The sequence below is a fragment of the Oncorhynchus keta genome, chromosome 12 (assembly GCF_023373465.1).
Source record: "Oncorhynchus keta strain PuntledgeMale-10-30-2019 chromosome 12, Oket_V2, whole genome shotgun sequence".
NCBI lineage: Eukaryota > Metazoa > Chordata > Actinopteri > Salmoniformes > Salmonidae > Oncorhynchus > Oncorhynchus keta.
Window position 1 is genome coordinate 5,537,606 of NC_068432.1, and position 16,922 is coordinate 5,554,527.

At 43.0% G+C, this 16,922-nt stretch overlaps 1 protein-coding gene across 2 annotated transcripts; it reads right to left on the reverse strand.

The window, feature by feature from the left end:
• Window positions 1-388: 388 nt before the first annotated feature.
• Window positions 389-16,922, reverse strand: LOC118390896 (voltage-dependent anion-selective channel protein 1-like). Of its 2 annotated transcripts, none has more exons than XM_052457659.1 (9): window positions 16,682-16,922; window positions 13,051-13,120; window positions 12,092-12,141; window positions 9,663-9,815; window positions 9,221-9,273; window positions 8,763-8,990; window positions 5,172-5,322; window positions 4,929-4,986; window positions 389-1,384 (listed from the first exon to the last, which is right to left on the reverse strand). In XM_052457659.1, exons 2-9 carry the CDS (start codon window positions 13,115-13,117, stop codon window positions 1,293-1,295), a joined length of 852 nt encoding a protein of 283 aa, XP_052313619.1. In that variant the 5' UTR covers window positions 13,118-13,120; window positions 16,682-16,922; the 3' UTR covers window positions 389-1,292. The 2 variants fall into 2 exon arrangements, with proteins under 2 accessions (XP_052313619.1, XP_035637515.1); XM_035781622.2 differs by having other exon boundaries at window positions 16,686-16,918.

Consider the following 16,922-nt stretch of genomic DNA (forward strand, 5'->3'; position numbering starts at 1 on the left):
CAGTTCATATAAGGAAATTAGTCAATTTAATTAATTCGGCCCTCATCTATGGATTTCACTACTGGGCGAGGGCTCACCCACCTGGAGCCAGGCACAGCCAATCATTACAGACAGAAATACTCCTCAGTTTCATCAGCTGTCCTGGTGGCTGGTCTCAGACGATCCCGCAGGTGAAGAAACCGGATGTGGAGGTTCTTGGCTGGCATGGTCACACGTGCTCTGCGGTTGGACATACTATCAAATTCTCTAAAACGATGTTGCAGGAGTCTTATCGTAGAGAAATTAACAGTTGTAGTTAAAGTAGATATGAATATAGGCCTACAGCAAATCCAAGGCTTTTTATTTCCATTATCATTGCATTATGGGTGGGAAGAAAAGCACAGAGGCATTCAAGATGTTGTTCTTTATTTAACGGAGTAACAACGTCAGGTACACAGAGTTTGTCTGTTCGAACACCATTATCGGAAGACTAACATTCCTTGTAAAATCATTTGTGTTAAGAGGGATGTTATATAGTGTGCAGGATAGGTTACCTTTCTATTTGGGAACATTTGAGGTTTGCCTTAAACTTCACAGACAGGTTAAGCATTCAAGAACATTGTTAATATATTTTTGCTATATGTAATAAAAAATAATTCACACCAAATGCACAGACAGACGAGTCAAAAACAGGTTTGATCCTAAATGGCACCATATTCCCAAAAAGTAGTTAGTGCCTCAGAGCTAATGCTGCTTAAGTGAAGGACCACTTACCCATCCCATAATAATATAATATCTTAGACACTTCCCTTCTTTGCAGAGGGTTTACAAGGAGAGAACTCTCCAGTACAGAGGAATATTTCACCTTGGCCAAGGAATGTTTATGTTGTAATCCAGTAACAGTGATCTGTTTAATGCAACAGTCCCACCATGTGGACAAAAAGTAAACTGTATGTTTACCAAATCCTTAAAAAAAAATTATCAACAGCATCTTATTTTCTCTTATCCGCTTTGAAAATATATATAAATAAATTAGTGTTTACATGAGACCTTAACCATTTTTACATTTTGCCGACCATTAAAACATCTTCGTTTTATTCTAAACTGGGCCCTGTATTCCAAAATATTTTATCTGAAATGGTCCTGTAAAAGTGGAATATCAACTGTAGTGCGATTTCACCACGTGTGCCACCTCACCTCAACCAAAGCACATCTACTGTAAGGGAAACAAGGTTGTGAGGATAGCTATTTCAATAAAATATTTGGTTGTTGTTGTAAAAGGTTTTGGGGTTGTTGTTGTGTTCCCTGCCTTCTTATGCCTCAAACTCTAGGCCAAGGCCGAGCTTGTGCCCACCGGTGTTAATATTTTTCCCATCCAGGAGAGCAGAAAGGGTCAGCTTAATGCCTGTAGACAGAGAGACAGAGACAATACATCAACAAGGGGGAGTAACAAGTGCAGCTGTCTGTGGTGATCACGGAATTGTCCGCCGGTAATTGTCAAGTTAATATAAAATTAACATTTAGCATCTCCTGGCTTGCATACTTTTGGAACATCTACATTTTTAAAAAGTATAATAAATCCATGTAACATAGCCTACACCTTCACAATACATCCATTATTTATTTTATACAGATCTAAAGAAGCATGATATGAATAAAATGTAGTCTATTTCAGAAGAACAGAACAGCATACTCTGAGTTGTCCTGATCTGGCTATGCCAAATGGCTATAGGCTATACTAGTTCATTTAGCAGACAAGATTTGCTAAGAATTCGGGTGGCATTATTTGTATTTTATAGTATGAAGAATGCAATTGAAAAAAGCTGAATAAAATATAATATTTTCTCCAAACTATTTGAGGGAGTGCGCACATGCGGCTATTCTGTGTTGAGCGGTTAACAAAGAAATAGGTACTCCTATGCTTAATTTACAGTTATTAATATAACTTTAGTTGTTCTACAAACATTGGGGTATATGTTTGATTTTTAAAACATTGTAAGGCTGCATGATGCGACTAATGATGATTTGAAAAAAAGTAGCTTGAAAGTCATGAGCTATACCTTGTTTCTTGTGCAGGCTGTACACGCTACATCAGTCACTCATTCGCACTTGATATTGCCTAGAATTTCACAGCGGCATCCCCTTTCTGTGGCCATAATGCACCCTAAAAAAATCCAGGACGTTTGTGGCCAGTGGCCGTTGTGCCCTTCTCCCAGAGTGCTGCGCACTCCATCACGTGATCAAATTACGAGGTGCATATTGAAGATATTGGAAGAACGGTCCACATTTACTTTTCGTCAGCCAACAAGATGAGTAGGCCTAACAAACAGCAAAAGCACTAGCCTATGTCAATCTACTATTCTTCATTGTACAAAGGTCAACCTATTATATTCTAAGCGAGAAATAAATATTCCAAACAGTCTGGGACAGTTGTGGGATTCGATAGATGCAAAATGAATACAACCGCTAGCACCAAACATTTTTTTTTTACACAATGTGGCTGACGCAACAAATCAGAACGTTTAGCTTTAAATGTTGATGAACTATTAGGCTATTTCTTCACATTATAAGCGCAGCAATGTGCACATGGTAGTAGACTATAAGAGCAAATGTTCCATTAACAGAAAACATCATTATCAAGTGACCCCAAATGAAATTATTTTATTATAAAAAGTGCATTTTTTATGGTGAAAATGATCTTTCCCAAACTTGAAACCCACGTGCTGCTTATGTATGCGTTAGGCTCTACACCCCTTGTAAAGCAGATTAATGTGCTTAATTTTAAGAAGTTATTTGGTCACTTAAGTTGTGATACAAACCTTATTAAAACATATAGGCCTATGGGCTAGGCTACTTGAGGTGTGCGACTGATTCGAAAAAGCCACACAAAAATGGATAATATATAATTCACAAGTGATAGGCCAACATTGTCACCCATCAGACTATTATTGATTTAATCTAGTCTTTACATATACTAAATAATATGTGAATGGATCCTTATCATGCGCCTGTATCGAAACAGGCGCAGCGGGAAAAAGAAAAATACATAGAATCTATGCACTTAAATAGCCCACAAGGGTGCGTTCTGAGCCCTCTCCTGTATACTCCCTGTTTACCCACGACTGTGTGGCCATGCACTCCTCCAACTCAATCGTCAAGTTTGCGGACGACACTACAGTGGTATGCTTGATTACCAACAACGACGAGACGGCCTACAGGGAGGAGGTGAGGGCCCTCTGAGTGTGGTGTCAGGAAAATAACCTCACACTCAACGTCAACAAAACAAAGGAGATGATTGTGGACTTCAGGAAACAGCAGAGGGAGCACCCCCCTATCCACATCGATGGGACAGTAGTGGAGAGGGTATTAAGTTTTAAGTTCCTCGGCATACACATCACGGACACACTGAATTGGTCCACCCACACAGCGTCGTGAAGAAGGTGCAGCAGCGCCTCTTCAACCTCAGGAGGCTGAAGAAATTCGGCTTATCACCAAAAACACTCAAAAACTTCTACAGATGCACAATTGAGAGCATCCTGTCGGGCTGTATCACTGCCTGGTAAGGCAACTGCTCCGTCCACAACCGTAAGGCTCTCCAGAGGGTAGTGAGGTCTGCACAACGCATTACTGGAGGCAAACTACCTGCTCTCCAGGACACCTACACCACCCGATGTCACAGGAAGGCCATAAAGATCATCAAGGACAGCAACCACCCGAGCCACTGCCTGTTCACCCCGCTATCATCCAGAAGGAGAGGTCAGTACAGGTGCATCAAAGCAGGGACCGAGAGACTGAAAAACAGCTTCTATCTCAAGGCCATCAGACTGTTAAACAGCCACCACTAACATTGATTGGCTGCTGCCAACACACTGACTCAACTCCAGCCACTTTAATAATGGGAATTGATGGAAAATATATCACTAGCCATTTTAAACAATGCTACTTAATATAATGTTTACATACCCTACATTACTCATCTCATATGTATATGTATATACTGTACTCTATATCATCTACTGCATCTTTATGTAATACATGTATCACTAGCCACTAAACTATGCCACTTTGTTTACATGCTCTACATTACTCATCTCATATGTATATACTGTACTCGATACCATCTACTGCATCTTGCCTATGCCATTCTGTACCATCATTCATTCATATATCTTTATGGACATATTCTTTATCCCTTTACACTTGTGTGTATAAGGTAGTAGTTTTGGAATTGTTAGGTTAGATTACTCGTTGGTTATTACTGCATTGTCGGAACTAGAAGCAAAAGCATTTCGCTATACTCGCATTAACATCTGCTAACCATGTGTATGTGACAAATAAATTTGATTTGAGAATGGAGGACGCTTTTCCATGTGGTTTATTTTCATGCCAGCCAGGTAGGCTATATTCCTGTTGTAAATATAAACATTGATATTAGGGAAGTTGAGAAATAAATATAGTAGGCCTAGCCTATAGAAAGCTGATGCTCCTCTTTTTAATAGAGGCCATCACTCTATTGAAATGTTGCGCAACATGAGCTCATGGGCTCTCAAGAAGTGTTTGATTAGATTTGCATTGATGTCAGAGTGATTAAAGGGACAATAGGGTGCTGAGAACGAGGCAGTTAGCAAGTTTGGTAGGCTACTAATGACCATTAGCAACATCAAAGCTTGGAGAAGCCTAATTACCATGACTAAGTCATGTGGAATTTGCCTGCCTTCATTACTCGTGACCGCCGGTGTGGTGGTAATACGGTCACCGCAACAGTCCTAGTGACAAGATCAGCGTCCATTGACTGGCTGAGGAGGTCCAAGATCAAGTGCACGCTGCTGTTCTGTCATTTCTTCCCAAAATACTGTAGAAAGGTATTTCAACTGCACATTTAATACACTGGCATGGAGAAAAATAATATTTCGCAAAACATTTTAATAAAACATTTTAAAATTACTAACCAGGCTTCAGAGTCTGAGTGTATCCTAGGCCCACAAGGCTGGAGTTGTTCACTCTGGCCTGTTGGAGAAATGTATAGATTAGAAACAGGATTAAAAATAGGACTCAAAATGTACTCAACAATACTTCGACAGATCATTTAAAACTTATTAGCCTAGTAACTCCCTCTACCCGTCCCCTGAATGTGACCCCAGGCGGAGGTCATGTCTCAGCCAGTAAGTGGACTAGCTAGAGTGGCCCCTTACCGAGAAAGATGCGTCGGCATCAATCTGGTACTTGGCTGCAATGCCAAAGTGGGTGTTGCTGTTGCCAGCGGTCCAGGCCAGGTTGACTGCTGTCTCCAGCTGGTCGTTCACCTTCTGGTAGATGGAGCCCCCGAACTCGGTGCCGTCATTTCTGTCATAGTGGGGAAAAAACGCTTGGTCATTATTACTATGAGAATGGGGAACTAACATGTATGCAAGTATATTGCAACATCACTATTCATTCCAGTATTCATGTTCAACAAAAAAAATGAAACGAGAACTGTTACAACTACCTAATTTCACATGAATTGCAATCAGAAGATCAATATTCACAGTCTAAACTAGCAAACTGAGGGTACAAAACATTAGGAACACCTTTCTAATATTGAGTTACAACCCCCTTTTGCCCCCAGAAAATGTCTCAACTCGTCGGGGCACGGACTCTACAAGGTGTCGAAAGCGTTCCTCCGGGATGCTGGCCCATGGTGACATCGTTTCCTCCCACAGTTGTGTCGAGTCGGCTGGATGTCCTTTGGGTGTTGAACCATTCTTAATACACACGGGAAAATGTTGAGCGTGAAAAAAACAGCAGCGTTGCAGTTCTTGACACACTCAAACCAGTGCGCCTGGCACCTACTAACATACCCTGTTCAAAGGCACAAATCTTTTGTCTTTCCCATTCACCCTCTGAACAGCACACATACACAATCCATAACAGGGTTTGTATAAGAGGTCGACCGATTATGATTTTTCAACGCCGATACCGATTATTGGAGGACCAAAGAAAAGCCGAAACCGATTAAATCGGACGATTTTTAAAATGTTATTTGTAATAATGACAATTACAACAATACTGAATGAACTTATTTTAACTTAATATAATACATCAATAAAATCAATTTAGCCTTAAATAAATAATGAAACATGTTCAATTTGGTTTAAATAATGCAAAAACAAAGTGTTGGAGAAGAAAGTAAAAACACAATATGAGTTCACAGTTTGAGTTCCTTGCTCAGTACATGAGAACATATGAAAGCTGGTGGTTCCTTTTAACATGAGTCTTCAATATTCCCAGGTAAGAAGTTTTAGGTTTTAGTTATAATAGGAATTATAGGACTATTTCCCGCTATACCATTTGTATTTCATTAACCTTTGACTATTGGATGTTCTTATAAGCACTTTAGTATTGCCAGTGTAACAGTATAGCTTCTGTCCCTCTCCTCGCTCCTCCCTGGGTTCGAACCAGCAACACGACAACAGCCCCCATCGAAGCAGCGTTACCCATGCAGAGCAAGGGAAACAACTGCTAGAAGGCTCAGAGCGAGTGACGTTTGAAACGCTATTAGCACGCGCTAACTAGCCAGCCATTTCACTTCGGTCACACCAGCCTCATCTCGGGAGTTGATAGGCTTGAAGTCATAAACAGCGCAATGCTTGACAACGAAGAGCTGCTGGCAAAACACAAAGAAAGTGCTGTTTGAATGAATGTTTACGCTATCCTTACGAACCGCATACCCAGTACATACTGGTGTAATGATATGCTATGTTTAGCTACCTACTGTAACGTCAGTTGGCTACTAATAAGTCGGACTTGCCAGTATATTTACTTTATGCTAACTACCCAACATTTATTCACTTGATTATTCACGTAATTTATAGCTTAGCTAAGTGGTAAAGTGGTTTGGGTGTCACTGTAAATTCACTCTGGCTACCTACTCCGATTTCAGAGCACTCTGGTCTGACTGTGCCAGAGCGCAGAATAACTGATGAATTTACAAAAAGCTCAACACTCGTTGAATGTGGCCGGTGTCAGTAAATGTCGGCAAAAAAAGTGTAATTAAATAGTTGCCAGCAGCACCATTACAGTTACCAACACTCTGGATAACTGCCTAACCAGCTCTGCTAGGGTGAGTAAAATGGTGGTTAGAGTGAGGTGTTCTCTCATTTGTGTCTGGAACTAGCCAGTTAGCTTGGGTGCTTGACTGCCAGTGTGAGGTCAGAACACTCGGATCATTCCTAGATCCTAATCCTCGGCCAAAGATTCCAGTATGCGCTCCAGAACGCACTCTGACACTCCAGATTGAATTTACAAACACACCTGAAGTCTTGATAGTAATTTGTTATGCTAACAAGCAAGCAAGAGGTTGCATAGCAACAGCATCAACTTCCAGTAGACAAAGTATATAGTAAGTAGTATACAGTCATTATGTAGTATACAGTATGTTCGTATGTGTATGCGAACACAGATCAAGTCTCAATTGTCTCAAGGCTTAAAAATCCTTCTTTAACCTGTCTCCTCTTCGTCTACACTGATTGAAGTGGATTTAACAGGTGACATCAATAAGCGATCATAGCTTTCACCTGGATTCACCTGGTCAGTCTGTCATGGAAAGAGCAGGTGTTCCTAATGTTTTGTACACTCAGTGGATATCAAGGATCAGCTGTCAAAGGATTAAATAGTCATGTCTCAGAGCTAATTGACATTAGCTCAAAAAAGTCAAAAAAGTGATCATGAATGGAAGGCCAGGTCGTGGCAGGAGGTTAGCTTACGATACTATACTATCCTACCAACAAAGCCCTATGACAAATCCCATCACTGTGGGATACATAAAATAACTGCCAGTCTGCATCTGAGGGGACCAGAGAGACAGCAAGTGCTTGGGGCTGCTAGTGTCCAGACAACATCAGCTCTCATAGTTCAGAGCTGGAAACAAAATGTTAGTGACGAGTCGTTCAAAAAGCTCAGTTGGTTGGAGCATGGTGCTTGCAACAAAGTGCCAAAAATACAAAATACTTCACTGTAAATCATTTTGGATAAGGGTCTTAAAGACCATAAATATGGTCCCTAAACCCCATCGCTGGCTTACTGTCAGTGTTGTTGAGCCCCATCGCTGGCTTACTGTCAGTGTTGTTGAGCCCCATCGCTGGCTTACTGTCAGTGTTGTTGAGCCCCATCGCTGGCTTACTGTCAGTGTTGTTGAGCCCCATCGCTGGCTTACTGTCAGTGTTGTTGAGCCCCATCGCTGGCTTACTGTCAGTGTTGTTGAGCCCCATCGCTGGCTTACTGTCAGTGTTGTTGAGCCCCATCGCTGGCTTACTGTCAGTGTTGTTGAGCCCCATCGCTGGCTTACTGTCAGTGTTGTTGAGCCCCATCGCTGGCTTACTGTCAGTGTTGTTGAGCCCCATCGCTGGCTTACTGTCAGTGTTGTTGAGCCCCATCGCTGGCTTACTGTCAGTGTTGTTGAGCCCCATCGCTGGCTTACTGTCAGTGTTGTTGAGCCCCATCGCTGGCTTACTGTCAGTGTTGTTGAGCCCCATCGCTGGCTTACTGTCAGTGTTGTTGAGCCCCATCGCTGGCTTACTGTCAGTGATGTTGAGCCCCATCGCTGGCTTACTGTCAGTGATGTTCAGCCCCATCGCTGGCTTACTGTCAGTGTTGTTGAGCCCCCTTCTTACTTCCATTGTTTGCTGAAGCGCGGAGGCCTACCTGAACCATATTTTTGCATCTATACAATGACGGGGTAGGCAGTCATTGTACATAAGAATTTGTTGTTATCTGACTTGCCTAGTTAAATAAATATATCTACTCACACATTTGTGTGGAGCTGGAACTCGTCGGTCTTGTAGCCCACGGCGAAGTTGCTCTGGGTGACCCTGTTCTTCCCGGCCTCGAAGGTCATCTGGTAGCCGGCCAGCCAGCCCTCGTAGCCCACCACCGCCATGCCGTGCACAGCCGTCCCGTTAATGTCGTAGTCCACATCACACCCCAGGTTGATGTGCTCCCTCTTGTAGCCAGTCTTGATCTTACCACTCTTCTTGCTGGAGGTAGGGATATGAGAGGAATGGAAGGAAGGAAAAACTTGTGAGTATGAGGTAATATAGGAATTACAGTGACAGAATGGCAAATACATCCAACAATCTACATTGAGCTGAGCAGGACAAAATAAAATGGCAACGTGTATTGTGTGACATCATTGATTGCAATTAATTAACATTGTGAAACCATTAAATGCTACCTTCACTGAATTAATTGGATAGCCACTTCTTACCCAGTGTTTGGCGAGAAGGAGGAATCAAACGTCAGTTTAAGCCCTTTGGTCAACTGAAGGGAGAAGGTGAGAGAAAGATGGAGAGGATAAGAAAGCATGAATGATTCATAAGTAAATTAATTTCCGAGGCAGACCGAAAGAACTATTAAGAAAGCATTGTTGCGTAATTAAAATGTATATTGCTCTGAGCATTTCACCCCTTAATAGGGTGGGGGGGGCCCATAGGGAACAGACTCCCACACAAAGTAGACTAAACATGTAAAGTTATGTATATATTGTCTTAAAATATATAATAAAATCAATGAAACAAGTCAGTGACTGCTGATCTTTTTTATATTTACACGAAGGGATTACTCATTGGCTCATTGGCCCTTCAAACAATGACAGATTGAAGAAAACGGAATAGAGTACAACCCTGATCTAAAGAACACATAGTCCTGACCTGGTCCTCCAGAGTGATCTCAGTGCCCAGAGTGTTGTCGGTGTTCCACTTCTCAGTGAAGGTCAGTCCGTGTTCGGCCCACTTGTACTTGGTCTCCAGGGTGCCGGCCACTTTGCTGGTCTCGGTGTTGGCAGAGCCCGTGCTGGTGAACTCCTGGGATTGGGGTCAAACAGAGGTCAGCGGTGAGATGTGATCACGTTATTTTAGCATCAGACATTATTAGTGAGGATTTGGATGGCTGAGGACCACATTGGCACGTCACGAGTGACGGAGACAATCCGAGAGGTCTTTCACGGGTGTTGATGAGTCAGATAACTAAACGGAAGAAAAATATAAAAACAACAAGTAAAGTGTTGGTTCCATGTTTCATGAGCCAAAAAAATAAAATCCCAGAAATTTGCTATACGCACAAATTGCTTATTTCTCTCAGATTTTGTGCACAAATGTGTTTACATCTCTACTGGTGAGCATTTATTCTTCCATCTGACAGGTGTGACATATCAAGAAGCTTATAAAACAGCATGCTCATTATACAGATGCACCTTGTTTTGGGGAGAATAAAAGACGACTCTAAAATGTGCAGTTTTGTCACAACACAATGCCACAGATGTCTCAAGTTGAGGGAGAGTGCAATTGGCATGCTGACTGCAGGAATGTCCACCAGAGCGTTTGCCTGAGAATTGAATGTTCATTTCTCTACCATAAGCTGCCTCCAATGTCATTTTAGAGAATCTGGCAGTACATTCAACCGGCCTCACAACCGCAGACCGTGTATTGTATGGCGTTGTGTGGGTGAGCGGTTTACTGATGTCAACATTGTGAACAGAGTACCCCATGGTGGCGGAAGGAGTTATGGCATGGGAAGTCATAAGCTATGGACAACAAACCCAATGCATTTGATCAATTTCAATGCAACGAAATACCGTGACGAGATCCTTAAGCCCATTGTGAGTCCCATTGTTTTTAATGGTATCTGTGACCAACAGATGCATATCTGTATTCCCAGTCATGTGAAATCCATTGATTAGGGCAGATTTCCTCATAACAACTGTAACGCAGTAAAATCGTTGAAATTGTTTAATGTTGCGTTTATATTTTTGTTCATATTTTTGATATGACGAACATATCAAGGACAGCTTTCTTCCATCTACGTAACATAGCAAAAATCAGAAACTTTCTGTCCTAAAATTATGCAGAAAAATGAATCTGTGCTTTTGTCACTTCTAGGTTAGACTACTGCAATGCTCTACTTTCCGGCAACCCGGTTAAACCACTAAATAAACTTCAATTAGTGCTAAATACGGCTGCTAGAATCTTGACTTGAAATTTTTTTACTCCAGTGCGAGCCTCTCTACACTGGCTTCCTATTAAGGCAAGGGCTGATTTCAAGGTTTTACTGCTAACCTCCAAAGCATTACACGGGCTTGCTTATACCCATCTTTCCGATTTGGTCCTGCCATACATAGGTACACATACGCTACGGTTACAAGACGCAGGACACCTAATTGTCCCTAGAATTTCTAAGCAAACAGCTGGAGGCAGGGCTTTCTCCTATAGAGCTCTGGTTTTATGGAATGGTCTGCCTACCCATGTGAGAGACGCAGACTCGGTCTCGACATAAGTCTTTATTGAAGACTCATCTCTTCAGTAGGTCCTATGATTGAGTGTAGTCTGGCCCAGGAGTGTGAAGGTGAACGGAAAGGCACTGGAGCGACGAACCACCCTTGCCGTCTCTGCCTGGCCGGTTCCCCTCTCTCCACTGAGATTCTCTGCTTCTAACGCTATTACGGGGGCTGAGTCACTGCTTACTGGTGCTCTTCGATGCAGTCCCTAGGAGGGATGCATCACTTGAGTGGGATGAGTCACTGACGTGATCTTCCTATCCGGGTTGGCACCCACCCCCCGAAGGGTTGTGCAGTGGGGGAGATCTTTGTGGGCTATACTCAGATTTGTCTCAGGATGGTAAGTTGGTGGTTGAAGATATCCCTCTAGTGGTGTGGGGGCTGTGCTTTGGAAAAGTGGGTGGGGTTATATCCTGCCTGTTAGCCCCTGTCCGGGGGGGGTATTATCAAAAGGGGCCATAGTGTCTCCCGACCCCTCCTGTCTCAGCCTCCAGTATTTACGCTGCAATAGTTTGTGCCGGGATGCTATTATATGCTGTTATATCTGGAGTATTTCTCCTGTCTTATCCGGTGTCCTGTGTGAATTTAAGTATGCTCTCTCGAATTCTCTCACTAATTCTCTCTCTATCGGAGGACCTGAGCTTTAGGACCATGCCTCAGGACTACCTGGCCTGATGACTCCTTGCTGTCCCCAGTCCACCTGATCGTGCTGCTACTCCATTTTCAACTGTTCTGCCTGCGGCTATGGATCCCTGACCTGTTCACCTCTTTTGGCTGAAGGGGTATACAGACTGCAGTGGAACTTACCAGTCCATTATCTGACTTTGTTTTCAAGTCCAGCTTGATGAGACCAAAACCTGAAAGGCACAGAAGAAAATGAAATCAAACTGTTGTAATTACAACATATTCTATGAGTGCTTTTTAAACTGATGATATATTCCTGTTCAGTTCATTATTTCCACTAACATTCCTAGCAATCCCCGTTAATGCATGGCCTCAGTTGTTTTCAAAATAAGCATGCCGTCTCTTGCACTTATTTTATCACTTCATAAACACATAGTGCTTATGAAGTGACGTGGAAAAAGTCAAGGGGTCTGAATACTTTCCGAATGCACTGTAAACCGCTGTTCAATAAATCCCTCTCTGAGAAATACCAGTCTAGGCTATCACACATTACAACTATTACATAACATTGATAGATAGAGTTTATTGATTTGATGTTTTGATGTGGTTTCTACTAGGGCTGTGACTATACCAGTATCACAATATTCTTTTCCAGAAATGTGACTCAGGATGACGACATAATGGATGTTTGTTTCCCAACATTTGGGCTGTTGTCCTAAAGTTAAATCTGCTTTTTTCCCTTGCCACGATACTAACAAGTATTGCGATACTGGTATCTTCCCGGCCCTAGTTTCTAAACTGGAGTCCATTGTCACGTCAGGCACAGTTCACCGACCCAGCTTCCTTTCCATCCATCTCTGGGAGGCAGTGTGCTGGTCGTCCCACCCTCGCCTGGGGGGGATTTACCTGGGAATCCCCACAATAAGGCCTAGACCTCAATAGCTCAGTACAGCTGTGTGTCTCTCAGTCAATAAGCTGCCTAAGGACAGCCAGTCTAAACTAGAGGGTTTACCAAATGGCTATAACACTAGGCTAGTACGACTACAGTCCACTCCTGATTCTCTGCAGGACAGGAGCAAAGGCTGAGTTGAAGAATGATCTAGGAAATAGTGGGTAGAAAGTAGTACTTGCTCAGTGCTCACCGTATCCCTTGGTAAAGACATCCTTGGCGGACTTGCCAAGGTCAACATAGGTAGGAGGAACGGCCATTATCTGTAAAAAAAAAAAAATCAAAGGAAAATCACAAGAATAAAAAGGAGACAGCTTTGTGTTAGGCTACTGCTTAGCACAAAGCGCTGTGAGATAGCAATGGGGCAATGGTATACATAAAGCATTAGCAGTGTGCTCGGCCTTCACTGACATAGCAACTGAGGAGAGAGCACTGCGTGTGGGGGAGGAGGTGGGAGAGGATTGAGGTCATTGATGGACGGGTGGGCCGGTAGGGGGAGGGGCAGGCAGACAGAGGAGCAGACAGACACGCCTCACATCTGCCTGAACAGACTAACCCGTTTGCTCTGACTCATCAGAAAAAGAGTGATGTGCTTGCCTTGCCAGGCTAGAGATTTCACAACAGCAGCCAAACCTGATACACTGGACTGACAGCCAAATTCAAAACGCAAAACACAGACGGGTCAGCTTATGAATCAATAAGTGATTTCTAAATGGAAGGGTTAGACGCGATTTAATATTTGTTAGATGACCTCAACTCCACTCTTACTATACGAGAATGTCTGGGCAGACTTCAATGTTTAGAAACAGGAGGAAAAATGTGCTTGTTGCAGATTCCAAAAAGGATTTCAGCATTGATCGTGCTTTTTCATCCAAGACTAGGCTTAAACTGGAACACTTGCCCTCTGCCCATGTGCACAATGCTAATTTGCAAATAGAATAGCCTATAGCCCAAATGGCTATTTTGTACATCAGCGCATGCCACATAGCCTACAGCCTTCGATCACTTCATTCAAACACTATTTAATAGAATATTAATGATAATTACTACACCTTTCTCCCGGTCATACACTGAACAAAATTTTAAATGCAACAATTTCAAAGATTTTACTGAGTTACAGTTCATATAAGGAAATCAGTCAATTGAAATACTTTAATTAGACCCTAATCTATGGATTTCACATGACTGGGAATAAAGACATCTGTTGGCCACAGATATCTTAAACTAAAAAGGTAGGGGTGTGGATCAGAAAACCAGTCAGTATCTGGTATGACCAGCATTTGCCTCATGTAGCCCGATACATCTCCTTCGCATAGAGTTGATAAGGTTGTTGATTGTGCCTTTGAAAAGTTGTCCCATTCCTATTCAATGGCTGTGCGAAGTCGTTGGATATTGGCGGGAACTTGAACTCACTGTCGTACACGTCGATCTAGAGCATCTCAAGCATGCTCAATGGGTGACATGTTTGGTAAGTATGCAAGCCATGGAAGAACTGGGACACTATCCGCTTCCAGGAATTTTGTAGAGATCCTTACGAAATGGGGCCGTGCATTATAATGCTGAAATATGAGGTGATGGCAACGGATGTCACAGTATCTCTGTGCATTCAAATTACCATCGATACAATCCAATTGTGTTCGTTGTCCGTAGCTTATGCCTGCCCATACCATTACCCCATAGTGGTGGTGGGGTTATCTGCTCACAAAGTTGACATCAGCAAACCGCTCGCCCACACGACGCCATATACACTGTCTGCCATCTGCCTGGTACAGTTGAAAACGGGATTCATCCGTGAACAGCACACTTCTCCAGCACGCAAGTGGCCATCGATGGTGAGCATTTGCCCACTGAAGTAGGTTGCAATTCCGAAATGCAGTCAGGTCAAGACCCTGGTGAGGATGACGAGCACGCAGATGAGCTCCCCTGAGACAGTTTCTGAAAAACGATGTTGGAGGTGGCACATGTTAGAGAAATTAACATAGAATTCTCTGGCAATAGCATACTAATTCCATGCTCCCTCAAAACCTGAGACATCTGTGGCATTGTGATGTGACAAAACTGCACATTATAGAGTGGCCTTTTATTGTTCCCTGCACAAGGTGCAGTGATCAGGCTGTTAATGATCAGGCTGTTAATGATCAGGCGGTTTATGATCAGGCGGTTTATGATCAGGCGGTTTATGATCAGGCGGTTTATGATCAGGCTGTTAAATCAACTTCTTGATATGCCACACCCATCAGGTGGATGGATTATCTTGGTAAAGGAGAAATGCTCACTAATAGTGATGGAAACAGCTTTGTGCACAAAACAAGAAAAATATTATAATAATGTGCATATGGAACATTTCTGGGACCTTTCATTTCAGCTCATGAAACAAAGGACTAACACTTTACATGTTGCATTTATATTTTTGTTCAGTTTAAATGCGTTTAGTGACACCCAAAATCAAAACCAATTATTACACATCTCATTTCTACACGCTTTGAAATTCAGTGGGGTGGCAGGTAGCCTTGTGGTTAGAAAGGTTTCTGGATCGAATCCCAGAGCTGACAAGGTAAAAATCTGTTGTTCTGCATTGCTCACGGGTAGATATGCCTTGCTCAGGGGCAGAAGGACAGATTTGTTTCCCTGGCGCCAAAGACACGGATGTCGATTAAGGCAGCCCCCCGCACCTCTCTGATTCATTGGGGTTAGGTTAAATGAGTTAGGCACGTTTCAGTTGAAGGCATTCAGTTTTTAATACAAGACATCTACAGTAACCAACAGGCACTCACTCGAAGGGGACCACGGTAAGGAGACAGGAAGTGTCAAACATCAGGCATTACAGAATACACACACACACACACCCCACTCACACACATTACACAAATACACACACAGGAAGGAGCACTGAACCTTTGAGGATCATTATTGGTGGGAGAGGTTAGAATATTAGGCCATACAGAGAAGAATGTCCGTGGGGTCTTGAGGAATGTACTAGCTAGTCTACATAACCGGGTCTTCAAGGAAAGCCACACAATGTGTCCTTCTGGTCCCTCTTGAGACAGAAATACTCCATTGCAGAAAGTCAATGAAATCTCATCAGACGATAAGCTTTTACGATAACTAGATTTTTTTTTGCGTTGTTTAATTTTCAAATAAGCATACCTGAACAGAAATATTAAGGGAACGTCGACTGAAAGGACCTTGAGATAGGAGATTGAGAACGTTAGCATTGTTGCATTAGACCCGTGTCAGGCAGGTGGTTTCACCTTCCACATGCACTAGAGAGATGGAAATGCAATGTACATGTTTCCCAGACAGTTGTCACAGAATCTGCAACCTGCTGCCTGATACGAGCAGTTCTTCTGCCTGGCTGCCTGATGATGTTCAAGCGCAAGCAGTGATGTGTCTGCCGCGTTGTTGCATAACCCCTTGGACATCTTTAGCTTACTTGCTAACGAAGTAGAAAACTAGCTAGCTGCTGAGGTTAGCAAGCAATTGGTTGGAGAGCGGGACAAGCGCATACACTGCACATGATCGCTGGCTATAGCGAGTAACTTTAATCAAATTGCAGAGAACAGTACCTAAGCTCATTAAATTCAAATGATAATGCATCAGGTTATTAGCTAGTTGCTTGAGGCCATGTTCACATAGCCAGCTAGCTAGCTGTATGCTGATCAGCATTTATCCTCCTGGACAGCTTCTAACGCAACGTTACTGGTTGAGTGGTGGATGAGCGTGTTACCTCTTCCGACTCAAGCCAAGAAAGAGGTCCATGTCTATATCACAACAGGGATACAATAGTGCACCATAATATGCAACAATATTAGCTTCATTTCAACATACCTCTGTCAGTGCTTTCCAATCCTGCCTGAGGAGATTCCTGTCAACTAGACAACGGGAGGGGCGAGAGGAGGTGCCACAGCGTTACACACGCTAGAAGTCAAACAAGCGTATGAAAAAAAAGAGGCACGACTCTGGCGTTGTCTTGGTGGCGCACGCGCTGTTGATCGTTTGACGTCCGCATAGCGCCTCATCCGTAGGCTTCAAACCCCGCCACCGTTAACAACCGATCTAGAATCA